General features: G+C 36.2%; 1 protein-coding gene across 1 annotated transcript; it reads left to right on the top strand.

Moving 5' to 3' along the window:
* Positions 1 to 10,058: 10,058 nt before the first annotated feature.
* Positions 10,059 to 25,654, top strand: gpr174.S (G protein-coupled receptor 174 S homeolog). Its single transcript, XM_018233836.2, has 2 exons — positions 10,059 to 10,170; positions 23,867 to 25,654. The coding sequence occupies exon 2, from the start codon at positions 24,335 to 24,337 to the stop codon at positions 25,328 to 25,330; it is 996 nt and encodes a 331-aa protein (XP_018089325.1). The 5' UTR covers positions 10,059 to 10,170; positions 23,867 to 24,334; the 3' UTR covers positions 25,331 to 25,654.
* The last annotated feature ends 1,081 nt before the right edge of the window (positions 25,655 to 26,735 follow it).

Genomic DNA, 26,735 nt, shown 5'->3' with positions numbered 1-26,735 from the left:
ACTTTATATTACCAACAACCGCCTTAATCTGTATTGTAATTATATTTTTTATATTTATGTGAATTGTATTTCTAATTATGCACTTATTGTTACTTTTTATTCCAATGACCCCTTATTTGTTATTACTAATTTGTTTTGCTGTACAGTGCTTTGCCCTCAAGGAGCGCTTTACAAATAAAAATATACATACAATATATCGAAAATACTTAACTATATGTGACTAGGGTTGCCACCCGGCCGGTATTTTTACCGGCCTAGCGGGTAAAACACCTGCCAAAGCTGGGGCCGGTATTACAAATTTACCGGCAATGTAGCAGCCGGTAAATTAGTAATACACCTACCAAAAGCCCATGGTATGCCCCCCAGTCTGGTGAAAACTAACCTTTTACTGGCATCTTGCGACTCGCGAGCTGTGGCTCCACCCCCTTTGACATCATGACCCACCCCATCCAATCCGCCCCTTCAACGTCATGACCCGCTCCTTTTGCTGTCACGGCCCACCCTTTTGTTCTCACCCCCTCCACCGGCCGGTGGAATTTTTTTTAAAAGGTGGCAACCCTATATGTGCCCTAAAGGGATTGAAGATCTCATAGATGAACATTCGCTTCCATAAACCAGAGGTTGGTGGATGAGGGCACAAACCGAGCATCCATTGCCGCCCCCTCTTCTGCAATTCAAAGGAATGGTCAAACATAAAATAATTAGATTCCAATTAATTAAATTTTTTCTGACCACCTGTGAATCACGGTTTCACAACTTGTTTGCTAAACACCAGATCTATTATTATACTGATATAGTTTGTAACAATGCATTCTAGGATGTTTTAATCCTAAAGAGGTATCTGAAAATTTGCCTACACAAATAGGTTCTCCAACACTCCACTGTACATCTTCCATACAGATCTGACTACGGTCTCCTTCCACCACATAGCCAGGGGCACAGGAATAATCAAGTTACCTCGGAGTTCCATGACCTGTATAAAAACACTCGGCCTTCGGCCTCATGTTTTATTATAGTCATGAAACTCCTCGGTGACTTATAGTATCCTTATATTTTAAAAGAGGGGGTACTTTATTCACTATATATATATATATATCTATATATATATATATATATAGATATATATATCTATATATATATCTATATATATATATATCTATATAGATATATATATCTATATATATCTATATAGCTATATATATCTATATATATCTATATAGATATATATATCTATATATATCTATATAGATATATATATCTATATATATATATATATATATATATATATATATATATATATATATATATATATATATATATATATATATATATATATATATATATATAATAACCGTGTTTATAAACCTGTTTAGATCTCCCATGATTCACATAACTGACAATTTGCATTGTGTCACTGGAAGAAATTCATCATAGTATTGAATCTTCACCAAGTTCAGTATTTTGTATGTATGGAGGTTAAAGGGATACTGTCATGGGAAAAAAAAAATTTCCAAAATGAATCAGTTAATAGTGCTGCTGCACTGAAATCCATTTCTCAAAAGAGCAAACAGATTTTTTATATTCAATTTTGAAATCTGACATGGGGCTAGACATATTGTCAATTTCCCAGCTGCCCCAAGTCATGTGATTTGTGCTCTGATAAACTTCAATCACTCTTTACTGCTGTACTGCAAGTGATATCTCCCCCCTCCCTTTCCCCCCCAGCAGCCAAACAAAAGAACAATGGGAAGGTAACCAGATAACAGCTCCCTAACACAAGATAACAGCTGCCTGGTAGATCTAAGAACAACACCCAATAGTAAAAACCCATGTCCCACTGAGACACATTCAGTTACATTGAGAAGGAAAAACAGCAGCCTGCCAGAAAGCATTTCTCTCCTAAAGTGCAGGCACAAGTCACATGACCAGGGGCAGCTGGGTAATTGACAAAATGTCTAGCCCCATGTCAGATTTCAAAATTGAATATTGTTTGCTCTTTTGAGAAATGGATTTCAGTGCAGAATTCTGCTGGAGTAGCACTAACTGATGCATTTTGAAAAAAAAACATGTTTTCCGATGACAGGATCCCTTTAAAGGAGATATTCGGGCTTCCAACTTTTCAAGGTAACCATAGCATTTCATTTTTAAGCACCACATGTTTCAAGCCTATCGGCTCTTTGTCATGTGTACAAGGTATAGTGCAGGTGAGAATTTAAGGTGAATAGCAGGAAATGACATCACAATATCCACACCTTATTGGAGCATAAAATGTTTTCTGCGAGTGCTTTATTAATACATATAACCTTAATTTAACATATCCTAAAACCCTGCCCTAGTCCAGTGGTCTCCAACCAGTAGCTTGTGAGCAACATGTTGCTCTCCAACCCCTTGGATGTTGCTCCCAGTGGCCTCAAAGGAGGAGCTTATTTTTGTATTCTGGGCTTGGAGGCAAGTTTTGGTTGTATAAAAATCAGGTGCACTGCCAAACAGAACCTCAATGTAGGTTGACAATCCACATAGGGGCTACCAAATGGCCAATCACTGCACTTATTTGGCACCCCAAGAACAGTTGTCATGCTAGTGTTGCTCCCCAACTCTTTTACTTCTGAATGTTGCTCACGGGTTCAAAAGGTTGGGGATCCCTGCCCTAGTCCATAGCAGAATAATGAATACAACTAATGGTAAAGTATGGGCAAACATTATTTATTGTGCTTACCATGATTGCACTTAGGAACTATGTTTAAGTTTAATATATCTGGAACTAAGTAATAGGTAGGCTACATTTTAAATGGCAGTACCAAAACATTTTTGCTTTACCCAATATATCGTTCTCCGGTTTGTTTATTTTACCTATTTTATCACAGCAGAATACACACCAATTGGACTCTTTCACAAGATTTGATATCACTATTGGACTGATTACTGATCTTTTGTTGAACAAAGTGGACTATTTTTATTAAAAGGACTTTATTCAATGAATTACTTGTTACTCGAGGGGGGAGACACAGAAGGTATGGATATTGTGATGTCATTTCATGTTATTCACCTTAAATTCTCGCCTGCACTATACCTTGTACACATGACAAAGAGCTGTTGGGCTCGAAACATGTTGTGCTTACAATAAACCACGTTGAGCAGTTTACCTGCCTCCTGGCCATTCCTTGTTCTTCCTAATCGTGATTTCTAATTGAATACAGTACCCATGCGGAGGTAAACAAAAGGAATTGGCTAAAGTACCAGTCCAACCTATCTTATATTACCATTTCATTTTTGTGTACTCTGTGATCTGGGATGCATAATAACATATGGCTAAGATGGCCCTGTGTGTGCAGTCAGGGCCGCCAATAGTGGAGTACTGCAATCACGGCCTTGTGGCAGAAGGAGTCCTAGTAGACATTCCATGATGCAAAATGGTGAGATACTGTACAAAGGTTTTACTATCAATGTCTATATAACTAGACTATAATTGGATCCTGTTTCTAAGCATCTTTAAAGCAGGAAGATACAAGGACAATGATAAGGTTAGTATCAAAGAGCTTCAGATTTAGTTGCATGTCACCGGTGGCATAACTAGGACATTATAGGTCCCACAATAAAATCAGAAGAATTTTTGACATACAAGATGTAATTTAGTTTGCAGAAAGTATGTTTTGTCTAGAAATGAGAACTTAACTTTATTGGGAATGTTGTCAATACGAATAAGTCCTTCCTTCTGCACTGTCTCCTGTGCAACACTGCCATCTATTATCCACATATTGTAGTGATTCATATTAAATAAAGGCAAGTTCTTAATCAGCATTGTATAACCACCACCAACATAACAGCAATCACAATAGAGCACCAAAACATTGACAAAATATTCACTGATGGATTTGGGTGATAATAAATTATTTAAACAATACATCCTTTAGGGTCAGGGCACACAGGCAGATTCGGGGAGATTAATCGCCCGTCGACAAATCTTCTCTTCTTCGGGGCGACTAATCTCCCCGAACTGTCTCCCCTGCCTTTCTTATTGTATGTGGGACAGCAGCATGAAAATACAACGTTTTGAGTGGCACTCCACTCTTTGTCAAGCTTGACAAAGAGTGGAGTGCCACTCAAACGTTGTATTTTCATGCTGCTGTTCCACATACAATAAAGACGGTTTTATTGCTGTCTACTGGGAGAGAATTAACGTAATAGTGGAGCTTTGATGAACAGGCCACATGACGTGCCCCCGATGATATACTGGCCAATTCAGTAAGTACGGTCTAATTGGAATTATTTCCCCTGCCTTCTTGCCAGCTAAAATGTAAATCGCTGGCGGGATGGCACTTGGATCGATTCTCTGAGTGCCATCCTGCCGGCGATTTAGATTTTAGCCGGCGGGAAGTCAGGGGAGGCAGTACAGGGAGATTAGTCGCCCCGAAGAAAAGAAGATTTGTGGCCGGGCGACTAATCTCCCCGAATCTGCCTGTGTGCCCTGACCCTAAATTGTCTTATTTAAATTTATATTTTAAACCCATTATGCATGGTGATTATCTTTGCACTGGTAATCTACTTCACAAGAACTAAGTAGCTTCAGTTTCCCTGTTTAACTAAAAAATAATAAAAAAAACAATTAAGATTTTTCTTGATTAAAACAAAAAGCACATAATAAATGCATTCCTATTCATTAAACTCATGTTGAGGAAGGGGTATACTGCCCCTTTAATTGAATAAAATACTCAAGCTGAGTAGCAGCCCAAACATTGCAATCTATCTTCTTGAAGCTAACTTTTAATGTTATAGAATGCCCCATACCTAGCAACTTTGCAAACTGATTTTCGATATTTATGTTTCACAGTTTTTTTAATGATTTGCCTTCCTCTTCTGCCTTTTTCCAACTTTCAAATGGGGGTAATTTACCCCAGCATCAAAAAAATACAATGTTATTATTAATTTTTATTTCTTATCTTTTTATTTAGACCTTCTCCTATTCATATTCCTGCCTCTTGTTCAAACCAATGCTAGGGTCTTATGTAGGAGATAAAAACAGGGGTGTATGAAAAGTAGCCAGCAGAGTGCACCAATGCCTACATAAAGCACAAAGCAGGGAAATTAATTAGCAGTAGCAAATGAAAGTAAAATAACACTATTATGTTGATCAGTGGTGTAATTACAGGGCACTGCCCTCCTCTCAAAACACAAATAGAATCTTCAGCCCCCACCCTAGAGATATACCTGTCCCCCAAAATTAAAAGCCTAATGGAGAAGTTCTAAAACAAAACAGTGGTTACTTTTGAAATGATCCAGGATTAAAAAAAAGTATATGGGATCATTTATAACCTAGTTAGCAGCAAATGCAGTATTTAGTAAAACCATTAACAGCAAGTGCAGGGTGTTATTCTGAGCAACTGACTGCTTGATGAAGACAAAATGTGCCTTTGTACATCATATTGTAGTTCTGTACTGTTAGGAAGTAAGCTATAGACCTATATATTTTTTTAAAAAAAAAGGAAGCAATGTTAGTTTTGCCTACTGTCACAAATGGTTTTGCATTTATAGAGCTAATGTCGAACAGGACAGAACTGCAGATTAGGGCTAGGAACAAGAAGAAATGAAAATGCCCTAAATGTATTTACACTTGCAACGTTCTTATTTCATATCAGAAAATGAGAAGAAGAGAAGAAAGATAAGAAAATGTTTTTTTTTTTTTTTCAATATATGAAGTATATACAGTAAGGGTTGTTCACATTTACATGAACTTTTAGTATGATGTAGAGAGTGATATTCTAAGACAACTTGCAATTGGTTTTAATTTCTTATTATTTGTGGTTTCTGAGCAATTTAGCTTTTTATTCAGCAGCTCATTGGTTTGAATAAGAGACTGGATTACAATACATTTGTAGCCTTACAAAGCATTTGTTTTTAGATGGGGTCCGTGACCCTCATTAGAAAGCTGTAAAAAGTCAGAATAAGGCAAATAATTCAAAAACTATAAAAAAAGAAAAAATGAAGCCCAACGGAAAAGTTGCTTAGAATGATCCATTCTATAACATACTAAAAGTTAACTTAAAGGAACAATTCGTTGTAAAAATAAAACCTGGGTAAATAGATAGGCTGTGCAAAAGAAAAAAAGTTTCTAATATAGTTAGGCAAAAATGTAATGTATAAAGGATGAAGTGACTGGATGTCTAACATAATAGCCAGAACACTACTTCCTGCTTTTCCACATGGGACATAACTGTTCAGTGAGTTTGTAATTGATCCTCAGCATTCAGCTAAGATTCAAAAGCAACAGATATGACCCATGTGGCCCTCCCTCAAGTCTCTGATTGGTTACTGCCTGGTAATCAAGAGAGTAGAGTAGTAGTAGTGTAGTGTTCTGGCTATTATGTTAGACATCCAGTCACTCCAGCCTTTATAGATTACATTTTTGGCTAACTAACTATTGTAGAAAAGTTTTTTTTTATTTTGAACAGCCTGTCTATTTATCCGCTTTTTATTTTTACACTAAACAATTCCTTTAAAGGTGTACCACAAGTTAAATGAGTAATTGCTTGGTTTTTAAGTGGATTTAACTTACTTTTTCTATAAATAATAGAAATCAGAAGAATGACTTGGTTTTAATTATTTGGCACAGTGCTGCCCATGTACAGTCAGTTTGTATATTTCCTTAACTTTTTCATTCAGGCCCCTTATCTGTAGAACGAAAACCATAGTAGCTGATAACTGGAGATAACTGCTCAGCCTGTGGGCAGTGACTAACTTTATACCCACAGAAGTGCAAAGGCAGCAGTGTATTTATCAGCGAACACAGGTGCCAGCTCTCCATTTTAAAGACCATGAAAAGTCATGACGGATTGTACCTGGTTTTGTACCCTGCCATGCACTTAGTAAATGACCCCTGCATACTTTGTAGCCTTACACAATTCCTGCTGTTTATGACACATGCAAATGGGGAAATGCAATAAATGATCTTTGTTACATGTCTGTTAACCCATAGCAGCCAGTAAGCAGGTGGCATTAGCTGTATACAAACAAATCTGATTGGTTGCCATGGGTTACTAGATGTGGGCAAACAATAAATTCCCCTGTAATTTTAATTAGATATTTTTTAAATGTGAAAAGGGTCAATATGAGTATTTTTTTTAACTGAATTATGTTATTACACCTTTATTGCCTACCCACTTTGTGTTTAGTGATAGCTGAGCTTTCCCTTCTTTGTTACAGTATTTGTTTATACAGGGGCAGCTGTCAGCTGTCACCATTCATTCATGTGGGAGTCTGAACCCTGATAAAGCAGTGTACTTCCTCCTCAATTTAATGGTGTTCCTCAATTTCTGTAAAAAGATTGTGTGTGTTGTCTAGTAACAGACGTATGTACTGGGAGCTCTGGAAATACCTTTATGCTAAATATAACTTTCTCATAGTGAGAAGCAGCATTTCCTCAAAGGCCTTGGGGTATATTTATCAAAGAGTGAAGTTAATAGTGAAGTTCCGCCACTAGAGTGAAATTCCGCGTATTTATCAAAGGGTGAACTTTCACTTTCACCCATTGATAAATATGCCTTTCAAAATCCCATAGAAATGAATTGTGAGCTGCGGAATTTCCCTCTTGTGGCGGAACTTCACTCTTTGATATATTTACCCCCTTGTGTCTTCTAAAATAGTTCTTCTAACTCATGGATCCCCAACTTTATTCACCCATGAGCCTCATTCAAATGTAGAAAAAGTTGGAGAGCAACACAAGCATAAAAAAAGTTTCTGCAGATGCCAAAATGGACTATTGGAAGCCCTATGTGGACTGACAGCATACAGGAGGCTCTGTTTGGCAGTACACATGGTTTTCTTTAAGCCAGGAACTAAAGAATAAGTACATGCTTTAAGGCCTCTGGGAACAGCATCCAATGGGTTGGTGAACAACAAATTAGTTGTGAGCCACTGGTTGTGGTTGACTGCTTTAGCTTGAGGATTAATGAGTGCATGTGGATTGCTATGGACATTCTTGTATTACAACAAACAAAAGTAACAAATACATAGGGGCAGATTTATCAAGGGTCAAAGTGAAAATTCGAATTAAAAAAGTTCAAATTTGAGCTATTTTTTATGTACTTCGACTAGGGAATAGTCCAAATTCGATTTGAATTTGGAAAAAATTGTACTGTCTCATTAAAAATTCGACTTCGAGCATTCAACATCTAAAACCTGCTGCATTGTTGTTTTTGCCGATGGGGGACCTCCTAGAACCCATTTGGAGTCAATTGGTGGACTTTGAAAAATCAAAGTCTTTTTTTAGAAACATTTTTAAAATCGAATTCGATCAAATACGGGTACTTCAATTCTTACGATTTGAATTCAAATGAAAACGGCCTATTCACCCGCAAAACAAATTAAAATAAATTTCGGTTGGTCTTTTTTTATTTGAATTTCGAAGTTTTTTTTTGTTCAAAATTCCACCCTTGATAAAGCTGCCCCATAGAGTACAGTTATACACCATCAGGATATGTTTTCTTGGCTTTATGGTTCCTGAGTAAAGTCATTTTTATACTAGCCGTGAAATTCATTGTATCATGCTATCAGGAAAGCAACTCATTGGATAATGGACAGAGGTTAACAAAAAGTAGGTCCTGGCATAATGGAAGTAGAAAAAAAAGCTCATTACTTGGAATAGGTCATGGAACATCCACAAGAACATGACTATGAACATGAAAGGTGCATTTATGTGTGTGTTGAGGGTTAAAACACAAAAATCAAAACAACCTAAGAATATCTAAATTCAGAGTGATTAGTAAACAGGAAAAGGAGTTCTTTGGTCCATAAAGGGGATTGATAGACACCAACTCATACACATATTATGCATATTTTTACTGTCCTGTCCTGTACCTACAGCTTTCCCAGACTTTCACTTAATCGATGGCCAGTTGGTGCAATTCCACCACCAAAGTGTCTTCTTCTGTAAATACTCATACTCAATAATTCTGTCCTCTCACCCAACGCTTTGGGAGTCTTTCTTGAGTTTTGCCCTGAAGTGCTCACTATGTTGCAGCCATAAGTTCCCATCAGCAAAGACACTCACTGGGAAAGATTTAATAGGGATCTCTGCAGTATAATAAAGAAATAAAATGTAATCTCACATCTTAACATTGTAATCATTCTTGTTATGCAAACACAGGATTTGGGCTAATTGTGTGTAAATACAGTATGTTTTTACTTCATCAATATTAATATCTCACTTATATTAAAAAAAGAAATCCATATATACTGAAATAAATAACTTCCCATTGCAAGGCCTGCACATGTGGCTTCATGGGACCAGCTGACTCCTGCACACATGCCCGAATATTTAATTTCACACCAACACTCCTTATGCCTATTTTTAACAATCCCTTCATCGGCTTATCTTCCTCCTTGCGACTGGAAGTAAGTGTATCAAAGTTTTATGATGTTTCTATCATTGTCTTTTTAATAAATAATTAGGCATCAGTTCTAGACATGTTTGATCCTCATTTAGCATTCAGCAAATGTGGGAAATTCTATTTCCCCCTTTTTCAGACATGGTCACATTTCAATCACTAAGGGGCACATCTACTATTGGTCAAATATCGAGGGTTAAATAACCCTCGATATTCGACCGTAAAAGTAAAATCCTTCGACTTTCAATATCGAACGAACAGTCGAACGATTTTTAGTTCGAATCGTTCGATTCGAAGTCTAAGTCATAGTCAAAGGTCGAAGTAGCCAAAAAAATACTTCGAAATTCGAAGTATTTTTTATTCTATTCCTTCACTCGAGCTAAGTAAATGTGCCCCTTAAAGTAAACCGTTTTAGTATCTGGACAAGTATATGACTTTTTATAGGGAACACAAGTGAATAAAATCAGGCAGGCTCATATTAATTAAAAAAAAAAATCCAGATTTTTCTGTCTGTGAAATAGATGAATTTTGTTAAAGCATCTGAGAAATCCCCCTAAAATAAACGGCTGCTTGTAGTTTCTCATACAGCACATGTGAAAAAAGGAAATGCAAAATGTGCAGAGGGGGAGTTGCTTTCAGAGGCAGCATGAAGCTGCAGTTTGTATTCATCACTTTAAACGTGTTTGGCTTAGATGCTGAGATACTGAGCAATCATTAATTCCACAGCATCAAATGCGCATTAGGACCTGTATTATTATACTCGGAAGGTGGAAAGTCAGTGCAGCAATAGGTATGTCCTATCCTTATCCTTATACATTTTGTTTAAATTTTGGTGGGAATCTGTAATAATGTGAAAATAATTGCTTGTTTTAGAAAGCATGTCTTTTAGATGTATTACATCCCTTTCATCATCTCCTTTGTTTTCTTATACACAAACCATATTGGTTTAAGTAACAACAACAAAATGAGGATCCTTTCCAAAATTATTAAGAAAACCCCAATAGGTGCTGAATTTACAGATACGTGGCCCCAATAATATGAGAAAGAGAGGGCCCCAGTATGTAACTGGTACTGGTTCGAAAGTCATTGTGTGACCATACGCTCCTTGTGAGGCTGAGACTCAGGCCATTTTCTCTCTTTGCCTTTCTCTAGTCCTGTGGGGAAGAAGGGAACATGTATTAAATGCAGTTGGTTACAGACCATAATTAAGGATAATTGTGATTGGTTTAGTGGGGACATAAAGTATGAGACAAATATTTATTTTAAAATATCACCCATTGCGTGTTTGCATTTTTAGATATTTTTTTCTTTTTGTTTTAACTGTAGATACTTGCGTTTAAAAAAATCACAAATATTTTCATTTTTTTTGATAGAGCTTGATACATCTATTCACCAAAGAAGCACTTTACTGCTATTCATTTGTAGAATCCCCAGCATTTGGCATCTTAACTGTTCAACCCATAACTTCTGTAGCTTTTCCCAGAGGAGTGTAGCTTGCATGGCAGTTTTCTCTTACTTTACAGTGCTTTGCAGAAGAACTTAAGAGGTTTTTGGTTGTTAACTCTGCCAGTCAGTCCTTTAAAGAGTATTAGCTATTTATTCCCCAATTAGTTTTTAAGTTAACTTAGTTTATTATACTTATGCTTTGGTTCATTGTCCTGCTGCATGGTGAAATTTGCATGAATCAAATGCTGACCATATAGTATAGTTTGCCAATGTAAAAACCTACACATTTCTGTGTGATTCCACATTTTTGGACAATATTTTAACTAACTGCGATTTTTAACTAGAATATGCTATACTGGTATTACATGGGGTGGCTGCTCAAGAGATACATATAATTAATTGAGGAGTGTACAGTTTTTCAGCTTCCATAACCACATTGGTTACTTTCCATTGATAGAACTGGAAATGGAATTTAGTAGCCTGCACCCAATGATTATCCCTCTTTTAGGCAATAATTCGGCCATAATTGTGTGTTGAGTTACTTTTCATCAAAATTATATACATTATTCGTTTTATTTTAATCTACTTCCCAAAGGCTTTTTAGGGTATAGGTTATCTTGGGCTAGGAACAATTTATTTTTCTCTAATACAGGTGTATTGATTGGACATAGCAAGAAAACAGTATGCAAAATGTCACTTCTGGAAGATCCTGGGGCACATTTACTTAGGTCCGAATTTTCGCTTCAGAAAGCTTTGCAATACTTTGCGCAACTACGTCAGATGTTAATTCGCTACGACTACGTGTAATCATAAAAAAAATTTAGTAAATAGGCAATGTTGTTGGAAAATGTAATTTTGGCAAATTTTCCCCTAAAAAACACAATTCTCCCTTTAGTAAATGTGGCCCACTGAGTTTATATATATAATGAATTAATAAATGACTTGATGATTCAAAACACAATGTTAACTGTTAAATGGTCCAGTGCCAGCGGGGTTACACATATAGGACATTCTTAATAGAGGCCTTAGCTTAGGTATAGTCTGGATGGCAGATCAGTACTATGACTTTTACCAGATAGACCACACGATACATGATAGGTAATATGGGTAGAGTTTGCCATCAGGCGAATAAGGCCTATCAAGTAATGGTCTTTTCAGGCAAAATACAAATGAAACTGGAAAGTCTCAGCATACTGTATGGGGCACATTTACTAATGGTCGAATTTCGGAGTAAAAAAACTTCGAAAGTAGATATACGAAGTCAAAGGTTTTTTTTGATTGAATATGGCCATACTTGGTCGAAGTAAAATCGTTCGATCGATCAATTAAATCCTTTGATTCGAATGATTATAACTATTTAATTGATCGAACGATTTTTTTTTGACTTCTAAAAACTTAGCCAAATGCTGGCTATGGGTTCTAGGAGCTCCCCCATAGGCTATCATAGCAATTCGGCAGGTTTAAGGTGGCGAAGTGTCGAAGTCTTTTAAAGAGACAGTACTTTGATTTTCAAATGGTCGAATATTCAAAGTTTTTTCAATTCGAATCGAAGTCGAAGTCGAATTTGGCCTATTCGATGATCGAAGTACCCAAAAATTACTTCGAAATTCGAAAGTTTTAAAATTCGAAAATTCACTTCGACCCTTAGTAAATGTGCCCTTATATGTTAGATCATTGAAAAGTGTTCATGGGCAAGTTACAGAAAGAGATAACTTGTAGAGATAAAAGTAATTAGGGTGGGCTGTAAAACAGCGCTCTTGGATTCAGTCTGGTCATTCAACCAAAACCCTAAATTAAGGCTCTTAAATAACTTCATATATTTGAATTCATAGAACAAGGGTAAATATTTACCAGCCAACCTTTTCAGTGGCCCGATACTCAACACAACCTACCTGCCCTCCTTCCCTGCCTTCTAACATGCCCCGTTCCCCAGCCACTTGGTCTCAAATAGGAGAGTGGACAGGAAGGGGCATCACTATAGTTACAGAGGAAGCTTCCTCTTTTGTTACACCTCTGAATGGAGAAAAGCGAGATGATAACTATGAAAAATGCAAAGGATCATACAATAAAACCTTTCCCCCAAATGTAATAAAAGACGCTAAGTTTTCTCAGTAGCAGTAACCCAGAGCAACCAATAAGATGTTTGCTTTTAAACATGTGACCAGTAAATTCTACCTGCTGATTGGTTGCTATGGGTTACTACTCCTGGGCAAGCTTAGTGCCTTTTATTACATAACCCCAGATCCTTTCTGGAGACACAAGAGCATTCATTCAAACTAGAAGATAGAAAGTTTGGATGCCTTTGTAGAAAGCGAGAGACTATAAAGCTACAGAAATTAATTTTTAGTACCCTGTATTAACTGGGTACTAAAAATTTATTTCTGTAGCTTTAAGGGTTTCACATGTGCCTGGCTTTAGCTAAATCCTAAATTTCTGATGCTGTCTTATATTATTTTAAATGCATTTTAATGTGAAGTTCTGCTAATTTAACCAAATTTATAGAAACTATAATTTCTAACATTAGTGCACATTCCTTTAAAACATTTTCACTGCTGCATATGCATAAATGCTACACTAGATCTAGAAATTAGATTGTTATGTATGTCATATTCACTATGCCACAAAGTTCTGCAACTCTGTTCTGTTTGTGTGCCTTGACTGAGATGTTTAAAGGGATCCTGTCATCGGAAAACATGTTTTTTCAAAACGCATCAGTTAATAGTGCTACTCCAGCAGAATTCTGCACTGAAATCCATTTCTCAAAAGAGCAAACAGATTTGTTTATATTCAATTTTGAAATCTGGCATGGGGCTAGACATTTTGTCAATTTCCCAGCTGCCCCTGGTCATGTGACTTGTGCCTGCACTTTAGGAGAGAAATGCTTTCTGGCAGGCTGCTGTTTTTCCTTCTCAATGTAACTGAATGTGTCTCAGTGAGACATGGGTTTTTACTATTGAGTGCTGTTCTTAGATCTACCAGGCAGCTGTTATCTTGTGTTAGGGAGCTGTTATCTGGTTACCTTCCCATTGTTCTTTTGTTTGGCTGCTGGGGGGGAAAAGGGAGGGGGTGATATCACTCCAACTTGCAGTACAGCAGTAAAGAGTGATTGAAGTTTATCAGAGCACAAGTCACATGACTTGGGGCAGTTGGGGAAATTGACAATATGTCTAGCCCCATGTCAGATTTTAAAATTGAATATAAAAAAATCTGTTTGCTCTTTTGAGAAATGGATTTCAGTGCAGAATACTGCTGGAGCAGCACTATTAACTGATTCATTTTTCCCATGACAGTATCCCTTTAAATACTCTATAGCCATATGGTACTGTATAACTAAAATCACAGTTGTATTAATATAATTCAGGCAGTTATGCATTTGTGAAAAAACATTGTATGATAAAATGAAATTATAGCTTCTATAAATTTAGCAGAAAGCACTGCAGCTAGATATGCATTTGAATGCATTTGAATTTGGGTGTTTTGGTCACTTGTTGGGATATGAGATATGGGAAGTTGGGAACTAAATATCACAATCAAAGGCTATACCCATGCACTGAATCGAATTTTAGCCATGTTTTTTGTTTTTAAAACGGAATGCTTATTAGCCAAGTTGGCATTATTGGCAGCAGATTCTAAAGCCATGATGAGACTTACAGAATTTCCTTTTCACATAAATGTACTTTTATTCTCTATTTGTGGCAAATTATTGGAGAAATTCCTGCACAGGGTGCAAATCTGAGGGGGTAAAGGTTTAAGATACACAACTATGCATGTATTTTATTCATGACTATGATGAATGTGTTTTGCCCACATTTGCTCTCTTAAAAAGACAGTCATTTCAGGAAATGAAAATGTCATAAATGCATTTTCAAATAATTTCACCTTAATCTGCATTTTTGAAACTGTGTTTTTATTTTAAGACTTGTATCTCATTAAATTACCCTTGGTTGTATTTTTAGAGCTTGTGGAAGCCGGTCATGAATACATTATGTATTTTCTATATTTTCTATATTTTTCAACAGACCAAATGGGCCTTTCTTTAGACACCAGGTAAACAAAAAGAACAAAGAAAACAGGTACCGGCACACAGGTGCAATTCAAGTAGGGGACTAGCCCTTTACGTGTTTATTAAGTCGACACAACGTTTCGGGGGCAATTCCCCCTTCGTCAGGTTGTGTCGACTTAATAAACATGTAAGGGGCTAGTCCCCTACTTGAAATACACCTGTGTGTCGGTACCTGTTTTCTTCGTTCCTGCTGTGTTGCGGAAGTGCCGACTTCCTAGGGTCCGAGCTCCGGGTCAAGTACTCCATACACGTGAGTGTGTTTGCATAAACGGTGAACAAAACACAGCCCAAGTGATAGCAAAAACAGTGCAATAAAACTGTGACTTTTGCTTCAATGAAAACATTTTGCACATAGAGCAAATAAATAAATGTTGTGTAAATTTTCAGATTTGGTGGTAAATAATCCTTAACAACTGTTCTTAAGGAAAGTTGACCCAGACCAGTTAGGATCTTAACTGGTCCATCTCATGGGAAAATGTACTGCTTTAATTATCTTTCTTTCAGTACTTTCTATAAACATGGTAATTACATAATGCATTTTTTACAATTATGTCAGCATGATGCTCATCCAAACACATAGTGGTTAAGTGCAAACCCATCAGAAGAGGATTGCATCGTTTTTTCAGAGTAGTTTGATCAATATCTGAACAGCCCCCAACAAGATATCAGTCAGGAAGGCCATCATTTTGGCCCCATAAATGAAGCAAAATTCTACAGAGTCAGTAAACAAAATGAGCCCATGTATAGTGATCTTTAACTCTGAAACTAAACCGGTGTTGTTGCATCAGTATACTTGGCAAACAGCGTTCAGACTCCAATATAAGGCATTTCATTGAAGAATTCTGTCAAAGATGTTTAAAAATTCCATCCATTTCCTACCTCTCACAATAATAAAAAAACAGGCACAAAACTGACTTATACCCAAAGCAAACAAAGCATATGGTTGTGTCAGATAAGAGAAAGTTCATGGTTCCCCAGACAAGGCTGTCTTAGATGTGACTTGATTTGAAATATAAAAGTTTCCGTCTTCTGTACAAATAGTTATAAATAATTATAGAAGGACTACTAGGGTTATCTGAGTGAATATCTGTAACTGTAGATGAGTTTTTGTTTCCACCATCCCATCAGTAGAGCCTTGGTATTTAATGCAGACAATAACCAAATTACCAGTCAAATTACTTAACAAGGTGTGCCAAATAAACAAATAACCCTTAGATATTTTCAGAACATTCTGTGTACAACACCCCTTTCATTTACCAGAAATGACAGAAATCAGCATACGCAAGGAGGTGCCTGTATTTAGTTATAAAGGAAACACATCAATTTGTACCTGTTTCTGAAGCATTACAGTATCTTATGATGCAGAAAAGTTTTAGCAAACCACATAGTTGTCAGGTTAAAACCACATCCATCCAGATCTTAAGCATATAACAAACATATAAGGTAATTCCTGCCACATAACTACATGTATCCAACTACCTTACACCTCCTGCCGCATCCCCTATTCTATAAAACATAGTCTTACTCTAGGGTGGAGGGCAGATGACTTACAAAGATTTATATAACACAAATCCAAGTATAATGCCCATAGAAGCCATACTATATATTAATCCCTTGGATTTTGATCTTGAGACATTTTTGTCCCCCTTCTGCAGTAACATTATGCATTATTTTTTCTTACAGTCTATCAAGATTAGCATTAGCCTAATAAATACATATATTTATGTTGTGCTGACTTCAACATTTTATAAATGACTCTGTATGTAAACTGTGACACATACATCAAGAGCGTTCCCTTCCTGACCACAACCATCCTCCATCATCTCGGCTGCCTCAATGTAGTTTCCTGCTTCAGACTGACCAAAGTGTGAGCAAACTTTGTTATATTAATATAGCCACTCCTTACTACATTATTCCTGTTCATCACTAGCCCTTAGTATTCCAACTTCAATTATTAACAAAAATGTTTCTGTTCCTCGCTGATTCTCATAGGGTTAAGTACTTGGGTCTCATTAACTACCTAAAATAAAAGATTTTTGGAAGACTGAAAACATCACTGCTGTTTTCCCCTTTCACACACACACGCGCACACGTGTCCAGGCTCTCATTAATACTCTCTAGGTTAGACATATTACTAGTAATATGTCTAACCTAATATGTTACTAGTTGTAACATATTACTAGTTGGTCTCCCTCAATCTTGTCTCTACCCATTGTCACCTATATAAAGGTATGGGATCCGTTATCGAACAAGCTCTTAATTACAAGAAGGCCATCTCCCATAGACTCCATTTTAATCAAACAATTACGTTTTTTTACAGATGATTTCCTTTTTCTAAGTAATATTTTTTCTATGTTATTATTTCTAAGTAATAATAACATAGTACTTTTTTCTTGATCCCAACCCAATCCTGTTGGGTTTAACTAATGTGTACATGATTTTTTAGTAGACATAGGGAGTTATTTATCAAAGTCCGAATTTATCTCAATATTTTCTGCTACAAACTCCGATCAAATACGCTCTCGTTTTTTTACGCTTATTTAGTTTTACATTTTCCCGAAAAATTTGCCTTGTGGGAAAAAACTGATTTTCACTAACTTTTTGGACTTTTTCATCCGATTTTCACGATTTTTTCGTAATTTTCACCTGAAAACTTCGGGGTATTGCCCGGAACCCAGCGCACATCAAAAAATCATTGGGACTTCTCCCACTGACTTATATGCAACCTCGACAGGTCTGAGATGCCGGATTTTCAGATTCAGACTTTTCCATCCTCAGGGTTTAATAAATTCCAAAAAATTCATGATTTTTTTAAAAGTCAGATTTTATTTTAAAAAAATCAAAAAAATTTTGTGATGTTTGCATTTGGAGTTTAGTAAATAACCCACTTAGTATGGAAATCCAAATTACAGAAAGACCCCTTATTCAGGAAAACCCCAAGTCCCTAGAATTCAGGTAACATACAGGTCTTTATTATCTTGAACTGACTAATCCACCATTTTATCTCAAAATCTAATCAACACCATAGCATTTCTGGCTTGATCTCATTTTAGTAAACACAGGCATATATTGAACTTTTGTAGACCTCAAGACCTTGCTTCTGGTAATTTCCCTTGCTCTCTGTGTGTTGGCCACAATGTGAAAATCATATCAAGAGAAAAAATAAAAGTGAAATCAGGGATATATATATATACTATATGATCTATGAGTATGAGGCTACTAGAATAAATACTATACAATAAAAGTATAACATAAAATCATAAGGATATTTTAAGAGAAAAAGAACATGTCATAGTGTACGGCCCCCCTGGAACCCATTCTTGTTCTGATGAACCTGATGAATTTGCATGGCATCATCAGCTCATAAAATGTCAATAGCAAATACAAAGTAAAGGACAGCACAATTCTGATTTCTGAAGTTTTTTTAATAAACTGTAAAAAAATAAATACAATAAATACAATTAAGTTGTTTCAGACAATTCCCATAGAATTCTGTAGACACTTGCCAGCTTTTACTTTTACTGCAAGGTTTTTTGTAACAGCTTTTTGTGTTTTATTTCTTTTTAATGTGAATTATTCAAGTATTTCTCTTTAATATGAGCTAGATTCTGAAGAATATTTTCGAGTCGATTTGCGTTTGCATTTTTCACTGCACTTATTTTCTTGAATTGTGAAGAAAAACTCGACTTAATCAAGCAGGCCCTTGTAGGCTTCTTTCCTAACTCTCAAGGTTGAGGAAAAGCAACAAAAGAAGCGACGAAACTCCTGACTTTTTTTTCCTTGAATGCTAGCTTTTTAAAGGAAAAAAACCCCATGGTTCCATCCATTTTTTTTAATGAGACTGAAACAGCTAAATATTTGAATGAACTGGCAAATAAATAAATAAAGTGGCTTGGGAATATTACCATTGACTTCAATAGAAACTCTCCACTTTTTTTCTGATGACATTTCACTGTTCTTTTCATTAATACAGGTATGGGATTCATTATTCCAAAACCTGTTATCCAGAAAGCTCCAAAATACGGAAAGGCTGTCTCCCATAGACTCCATTATAATAAAATAATCCAACTTTATAACAAATTATTCCTTTTTCTCTATAATAGTAAAACAGTACCTTGTACTTGACTCAAACTAAGAGATAATTAATCCTTATTGGAAGAAAAACCAGCCTATTGGGTTAATTTAATGTTTACATGATTTCCTAGCAGATTTAAGGTATGAAGATCCAAATTATGGAAAGATACATTATCCGGAAACCCCAGGTCCCAAGGATTCTGGATAACAGGTCTCATACCTGTACTGATACAGATTATTTTAGGCTGCAATGTATGTGTATAGTATACAGTACTAAAAAGAGTTGGATTGTGGTTAAATTAAGTGGAGCTGGAGGGCTGTTCTATTTATGTTTGTTAACTTCCCAAAACAATCTCTATTTACAGCAAATGACAAGACCAACTCCTCTGAAATTGCTTGAAACTGATTTTAAATACAATACAGCGGTTTGAGCAATTAATGATTAATATTGTGCTTACCTTCTGATTTGCACACAATCATGGCATGTGTAGTGTCACTGCATCCTACTGAATGCCAGCTGCCTATGAAATTATTGTTGGTTAATAGAATGAAATTTGTCTCTGTATTGTATATTTTAAGGTCAAGTCTAGTCTAATCAGATTAAATAAATATTTATCACGTCGCAATATGGTTTTTGTAGCAAATTCTGGTATTTAAAGTAGAAGGAAAGGTCAGAAAGTTTGGGATTTTCAAACTATAGGAAACACCAGCTGCATACCTCCAAGCACTGGTGATTTAGCTTCTAGTAGATGTCTTTATAGGCTCAGTGCCTGCTTTCCCTGTGCTTCCTTCTGGTAGCTCTGGCTTTTACAGTATGTGAATTACTTCATTTCCAGCAGATAGGTGCATGGGCACTGTTGCATCCTGCTTGACTAATTTATATTGTGTATCTATCAAGTCAGAATTGCTGCAAGAAATATAGGGGAAGCAGACAAGATGGTGCCCCCATACCTCAAAATAAAACTTCCAGCACTGATTTAAAGAAAAGAAGCATAGGCCAGTGCTTATATTTTATTCAAAAGGGTCCCTCGGAGATGCCTTATATATTGGCACCCCCAGCCTTTATACATTTTCTGTGTCCTTTTATGTTATAAAGCTAAATTGGTTCTTCTATTATTCACAGGAACGTCAAAATATGTTTTTTCTGCATTTCACAAGCAACTTTCCAATGAGCGTTACTCCCCACTGGTAATTAGTAAGTTTAACTACAGTTAAACTAAATTAGTAAAAGATATATTTTTAATAGGCACACAACTGTTAATCATATTTTCAGTCTTTATTGAGCATTTTAGACTGAGCATTTATTTTCTCAGTTAAAATATATATCTATTAAAAACACATAATAATTGCTGTACTAAACTGGGAAAAGCCAGGAAAAGTTGTGTAACAGGCCTGATTTTATCATGGGGCTCAGTGCAACAAATTAATACAACTGACCATGTTTTCAATGGAATTGTGCCGACCACCGGTCACTTCAAATTTTGCATGGAGGCAAACCCAGCCTACTGGGTTTACTTAATGATTTTTTAGTAGACTTAACGTATGAAGATCCAAATGACAAAAATACAACAACCCCAGGTCCCAAGCATTCTGGATAATAGGTCCCATAGTATCTCTAGCTGTGCTTGAACACTGACCCAAAATAGTCACCCATAGGTGTCAAAAGTCTCATAATGCTTCCACCAATCAACAATGCCCCACCCCAGTCGCAAGCCCCTTCCGCCAACCCCCTTCCCCCCTGCCAGTGCATAACTTTTTATTTATTATGAGTATTATATGAGTGGGTCTTGGCCGGTGGGGCCCACAAGGTTTTTTCCCAGTATCCTGGCAGCCCAGTCTGACCCTGGAAAATATATATATATATCTGGTCCTTTGTACAAAGTTTGATGCTAAAGAAAAAATTATTGTATTTAAAAACTATTTATCATTTTTTATTATTTTTTGCCTAACAAATAGACACACACACACACACACACTTATGCATACAGGTATATAATAACTTACTAAAAGACTCAATCTAGGCTCTACAAATGAAGTTGTGCAACTGCAGTGTTCAGTCAGTTAGGGGCAAGAGGCTCCAAATGATAAAAAGCTTTTTCTTTTACCTATTAAATTAAAAACAAGCACTCCTGATGTGTTTTCGTATGGTACCTAATAGACAATAATAGCGTATGTCATTATGTTAGAAACACATTTCCTTCCCCTGACTATATCGTCACATTGCCTCTGAACAAATCCAACCAATAAAGTTCAGGACAGGGCAGTCAGGGAACAATATACATTTAAATACAATCAGTTTCAAACATGACTAATATCAAACAAGGAATTTAACCCATTGGGACATCGTGCCTCTAGAGCAAAAAACTTTCACCTCAACTACATTTATTACTGTCTGACAATCCACGTCTTATGGGGCTTTTTATCCATTACCTTGAATAGACATATAGTTAAATCCCCTCCTTTACACTCAGTTTTTCATGTCAGGGCTTGATATTAATATTGTGCTTCCTCATCTACATTACATACTATTCGCCACACTTCGCCAGGTGAAAATTCACCAGGACAGCGCTAATTCACTAAAATGCGAAGTTGCATCTAGGGCGCTGAACGATGTCGAAGTTTTGCTAGTGTTAATTTGGCAAGCAAAGCGAAGTTGCGCTAGCGTTGGCTAACTTGCATACGGCAGAAGTTACATTTCAATGGACGGATATGTTGCAAGCATACTTATCAAAAGAAAATGAATAACCTTTTCCTTACTTTCCTGTGTTCATTCCTACAGCCTACATTTTCAGCCTCTGAAGCTTTTTGATTTGCAAAAGAAGCTAGTAACAGTTCTAGTTTTTTTAAATAATTGCTCCATTAAATTTTCTATGAAATTGCTTACTCTTATGTAAAGTTCTTATGTAACGTTCCAGAAAAAAAACCTTTAAATTCTTTACTGGTCCATTACTTATTCTTTCTTAATATTTGCATTTAATGTTCACTGTTGGGTAGCAATGTGCCAGAATAATTCACCATAAAAGCATACAAAACTAGCAGCAGAAACAAAAAAATAAACCGTAGGGTTTGGCGTGAATTACTGAACACCTGCGGCTCTTGTGCCTCATATTTTTCATAAGTTATTCAACATGAGGAAAATAGTGAAAAGACATGTAAATATTAGTGATGGGCGAATTTGGGGCGTTTTGATTTGCTGAAAAATTCACGAAACGGCTCCAGCGTCTAGTTTTTGACGCCGGCATCTCGTTTTTGTCACCGGCATCCAAAAAAACGGTAGCTGGCGAATTTTCGCTGAGGTTTTGCGAATTTATTCGCCGGCGGCGAATCACAGAAATTCGCCGCGAATTCATGCCTGCCAAATAAAAGCGCCCATCATTAGTAAATATTCTTTTGGAGCCATGAGTTGTGCATATCAGCTTGAAAGAAACAAGAGCAGACTGTGCTATCCTACTGTTTTATTCTTTCTCCTGTATATTTTGTGAAAAGCAGAGTAAAGGAAAGGTAAAAAGTGCAGTTGGTCATGGAATGGGTGGCTTTTCATTTGTGACTATAAACAACACATAGGCAATTTCCATGTTATCTGCATGCCAGTTAGATAGAGAATTTCTAGATTGTAAGCTCTATTGTTCAGGGCGCTCTCAGGGATCTCTTGTATAACTTCTCAGTTGCATTTTGTTAATGAAATCTAATGGGGGAATGTAATAAAAGTCGCAAAGAGTAAAACAATTTGCACAAATAAGAACAAAAATTTGCCTTTCGCGATGTAATATTCTTCCTTAAACTATTATTGCATTGAGAATTTTAACTTTTTCAGTAAGAAGTTTTATTACATTAACTGCGCACTGGCACAAACTATAAAATTCGCAAAAGTTCTTCTCCTGTCGGAAGTGGTCGCTAAATAGGTTCCGGGTTCGCAAAAGCTATATTGAATTCGCACAAAGGCAAATTTGTTCGCACAAAGGCACAACTTTTTGCATTGCGAATATTTTTCCTTTGCCTACTTTTATTACATTCCCCAATATATGTGATATACTTTATATACACCCTTCTATTGGGCTTTTGCTTGTCACGCAAACGGTGGCCTCTCTGAATTGTCATACTGAAAGTGATGCTATACATACACCATTTTATGTTTTATTATCTAACTAAAAAACCCAAGAAAGTGTTTGTATTTCATATATACTGAGAGACAGCAACTTAAATAGTTGTTCTCTTTGATGCTCTGCTCCTATATATTCAGAATGCAAGTGCCATACATAAGATAAACAATCTCTTAAAAATACTGATTTAAAATATTTCTTATTCTCCTTTTCCTTTCTAAATGCCACATATTTGGGAAATGTGAAAAGTTTTTTATGAACTTGGTGACACATAGGGGCAGATTTATCAAGGGTCGAATATCGAGGGTTAAAAAACCCTCAAATTCGACCTCGAAGTAAAATCCTTCGAATTCGAAGGATTCTACCACAAAAGCTTCGATCGAACATAAACGATAAAATCCTTTGAATTGAATGATTCGAACGATTTTAAGTGGTCAATTGAAGGGTTTTTATTCAATCAAAAAAAGCTTAGAAAAGTGCTGGGGAAGGTCACCATAGGCTAACATTGGACTTCGGTAGGTTTAAAGTGGCGAAGTATGAAGTCAAAGTTTTTTTAAAGAGACAGTTCTTCGATTAGCGAATTGTCGAACAGTCAAACGATTTTTACTTCGAATCGTTCGAATCATTAGATTCTATCGAATTTAACCAATTCGATGGTCGAAGTACCCAAAAAATTACTTCGAAATTCGAATATTTTTTTAATTCGAATTAACCACTCGAGCTTAGTAAATCTGGCCCATAATGTTCAATATCTTAAGAATTTGAAAATGGTAAAACAATATGACTTCTTGTATGTTTTACAGTTGCATTCCAGCGCTGATTGATGTCTCCCCATGCTTTGCCTTGAAGATTGTTTGGGAACAATGTTTGAAACGCCTTTACAAGATCTAAATATTTCCAGAGTGTTTGATGACAGAATTAATCTTATAACAAGCTAAATTGAGTTGAAGGAAAACTGTATCCCACGATGGCTTAAACCACAGAACTTTAAATATTATCAACGTTTCTGAAAACTTCTATCAACATGGGTGCTCTGGGTGATAGAAGAATTAAAGCACATGGTGAAATTTAATGGAAACAATTTATTGTTTCAGCGCTTAATGTTTCTTAAAGTGACACTCCAGACTTTTGACACGCACAGATATGAATTCAAGACACATCTATATAAAACTGCCACAAACAAAGGAGTTTTGTATTTTGGAATTTATTTCAGTCGATTTGATTTTTGGTGACCGAATTGAATGACTATTTTATCATTATTTATTTTTTAGATGGAAACGCTCACTGGTAATGGAACTGCTGAGTGTAAAGTAGATGTCACATTTGTCAATAACGTTTATGCTATCACTTACACTATTATATTGATCCCTGGGCTGATTGGAAATGTGCTTGCTTTATGGATCTTTTATGCTTACATCAAGGAGACTAAGCGAGCCGTAATATTTATGATTAATCTTTCCATCGCTGACTTACTGCAAGTTCTTTCTCTACCACTCAGGATATTTTACTACCTGAATCAGTCGTGGCCTTTCAGCCATTTCGTCTGTATGTTTTGTTTCTACCTGAAATATGTGAATATGTACGCAAGCATATTTTTCTTAATGTGCATTAGTGTAAGAAGGTTTTTGTATGTCATTTATCCTTTTAAATTCAAAGACAGAAAGCGAATCTGTGATGTGTATGTCAGCGTTGTCGGATGGATATTTGTATGCGTCAGCTGTTTGCCATTTCCACTGCTAAGAATTAGCAATAACGCAACTGCAAATGACCGCTGTTTTGTGGATCTTCCCCTGGTGGATATTGGGATGACCAATTCTGTGTTGTTAGTGACATTAGCAGAGCTGTTTGGATTTGTCACCCCGCTACTAATTGTTTTATATTGCTCCTGGAGGACTATAATGTCATTGAAAGAGCCAGACTCAATTTCGCAGGACCTTGGAGAAAAGAAAAAAGCTCTGAAGATGATCTTGACATGTGCTGTGGTATTTTTGATCTGCTTTGCCCCTTATCATTTTAGCTTCCCCTTAGACTTTTTGGTAAAAGCCAATAAAATAACTCAGTGCAAGCAAAGGAAGGCTATCCTGACATTACATCCAGTGGCCTTGTGCCTTGCCAGCTTGAACACCTGTCTAGATCCCATCATCTATTACTTTACAACAGATGAATTTAAAAGAAGGCTATCGAGACAAGATATAGCAGACAGCAATGAGCTGCAGATGTCCTGCAATGAAGCCTTTGTAAAGAGAAATTCAAGACCAGAACTATAGCTTTTATATTTCAGTATTTTGTGACAAACCTACAGTTGATATAATTTGATACCAGACCAGAATCCATACACCCACACTTTACTGTGACCTTTACTGTGACCTGCCTGCTGATATACTATTTGTAACTACTGACGCTTCCAGATACAACTGAAAGAATCCTGGTTCTCCTCAACTGAAAGAATAAAGGTTTAAATTCATTTAAAAATAAAAAAAATATTTTATTCAGAACAAAAATACACATTTTTGGAATTTCATCATAAAAACTAGAAACCTTGGGGGTCATTTATTAACACCGGGCAAATTTGCCCGTGGGCAGTTACCAATGGCGACCAGATTTTTGCATTCATTGTTCTACCTGCAGCTGGCTGAAGAAAGCCACTCACTGATTGGTTGCTATAGGTTACTGCCCATGGGCAAATATGCCCAGTGTTGCTAAATGAGCCCCATTGTCTCAAATTCAGCAAATACAGGTATGGGACCTGTTATACTGAATGTTTGGGACCTGAGGTTTTCCGTATATGGGATATTTTTAGTGATGTAGACTTCCATACCTTAAGTCTACAAAAAAGGATTTAAACATTAATTAAAACCAATACGATGGATGATTTTTGGCAATATTAAAAATAAGGTATTTCTTTGAATTATGATTCATGGACTAATGATTAGATAATAGCTCATCACATGTGGAAATGAGCAAATACATGTCAAGCAATTTTCTGCTTTTAAATATAAAAGTCACTTTTTTAAAGCACTCCTAAACCTTTGAATTGTTTACATGTATAATACCCTTAATTTAAATGTGAAGATAAACCAGACAACATTTTGTTTTGTTTTGATTGAAGCTTATGTCTGGATGTACATAAGAGGGCTTAAATTCGATGTAGTGCCATTTCCATATTTTATGATAATGTGTCCTGCTAAGAGATACATTTTAGATTTATAAATTACCTGCGTCTGTTATGATAATCATTCTGACTTAGTAAAGTGATTCGTAACCCCAAACATATGTGAGTTATAAAAGGAGTTGCTATTAAATACTGTGGCTATTTATCCCTTGCTAATTCTTGCCCTTGGTGCTTGTTCTGATTATTGAAACAAGCCAGCTCTATTCCAGCCAAGACTCCAGTTTCCACAATGCCTTGCATTCTTCTTCCCAGATCTGTTAATTAGCATCTGCCGTATTGTTTCAATAGTCGGAACCAGCAGTGGAGAAATAGCAAGGATCAGATACTGCTTTCAAGAACAATTACATTTGCAAACAGCTTTAAAATCATTGACAATTTGCAATAAATGTATGCTGGAAAGTTATTTATAATGACATTCTCTTTCATTAGGCAGATTTTAATGTCTTTCATGTCATGTACACCAGTGGGTTGCTCTATGGTAACACTTACCAGATGAGGAA

The sequence above is a fragment of the Xenopus laevis genome, chromosome 8S (genome assembly GCF_017654675.1).
Source record: "Xenopus laevis strain J_2021 chromosome 8S, Xenopus_laevis_v10.1, whole genome shotgun sequence".
NCBI lineage: Eukaryota > Metazoa > Chordata > Amphibia > Anura > Pipidae > Xenopus > Xenopus laevis.
The sequence above is the reverse complement of the archived record's forward strand: the minus strand, read 5'-3'. Positions and strand labels throughout refer to the sequence as shown.

What these genes read in the sequence shown, in the direction of transcription:
- gpr174.S (XM_018233836.2), top strand. Translation starts at nt 24,335, where the DNA reads ATGGAAACGCTCACTGGTAATGGAACTGCTGAGTGTAAAGTAGATGTC.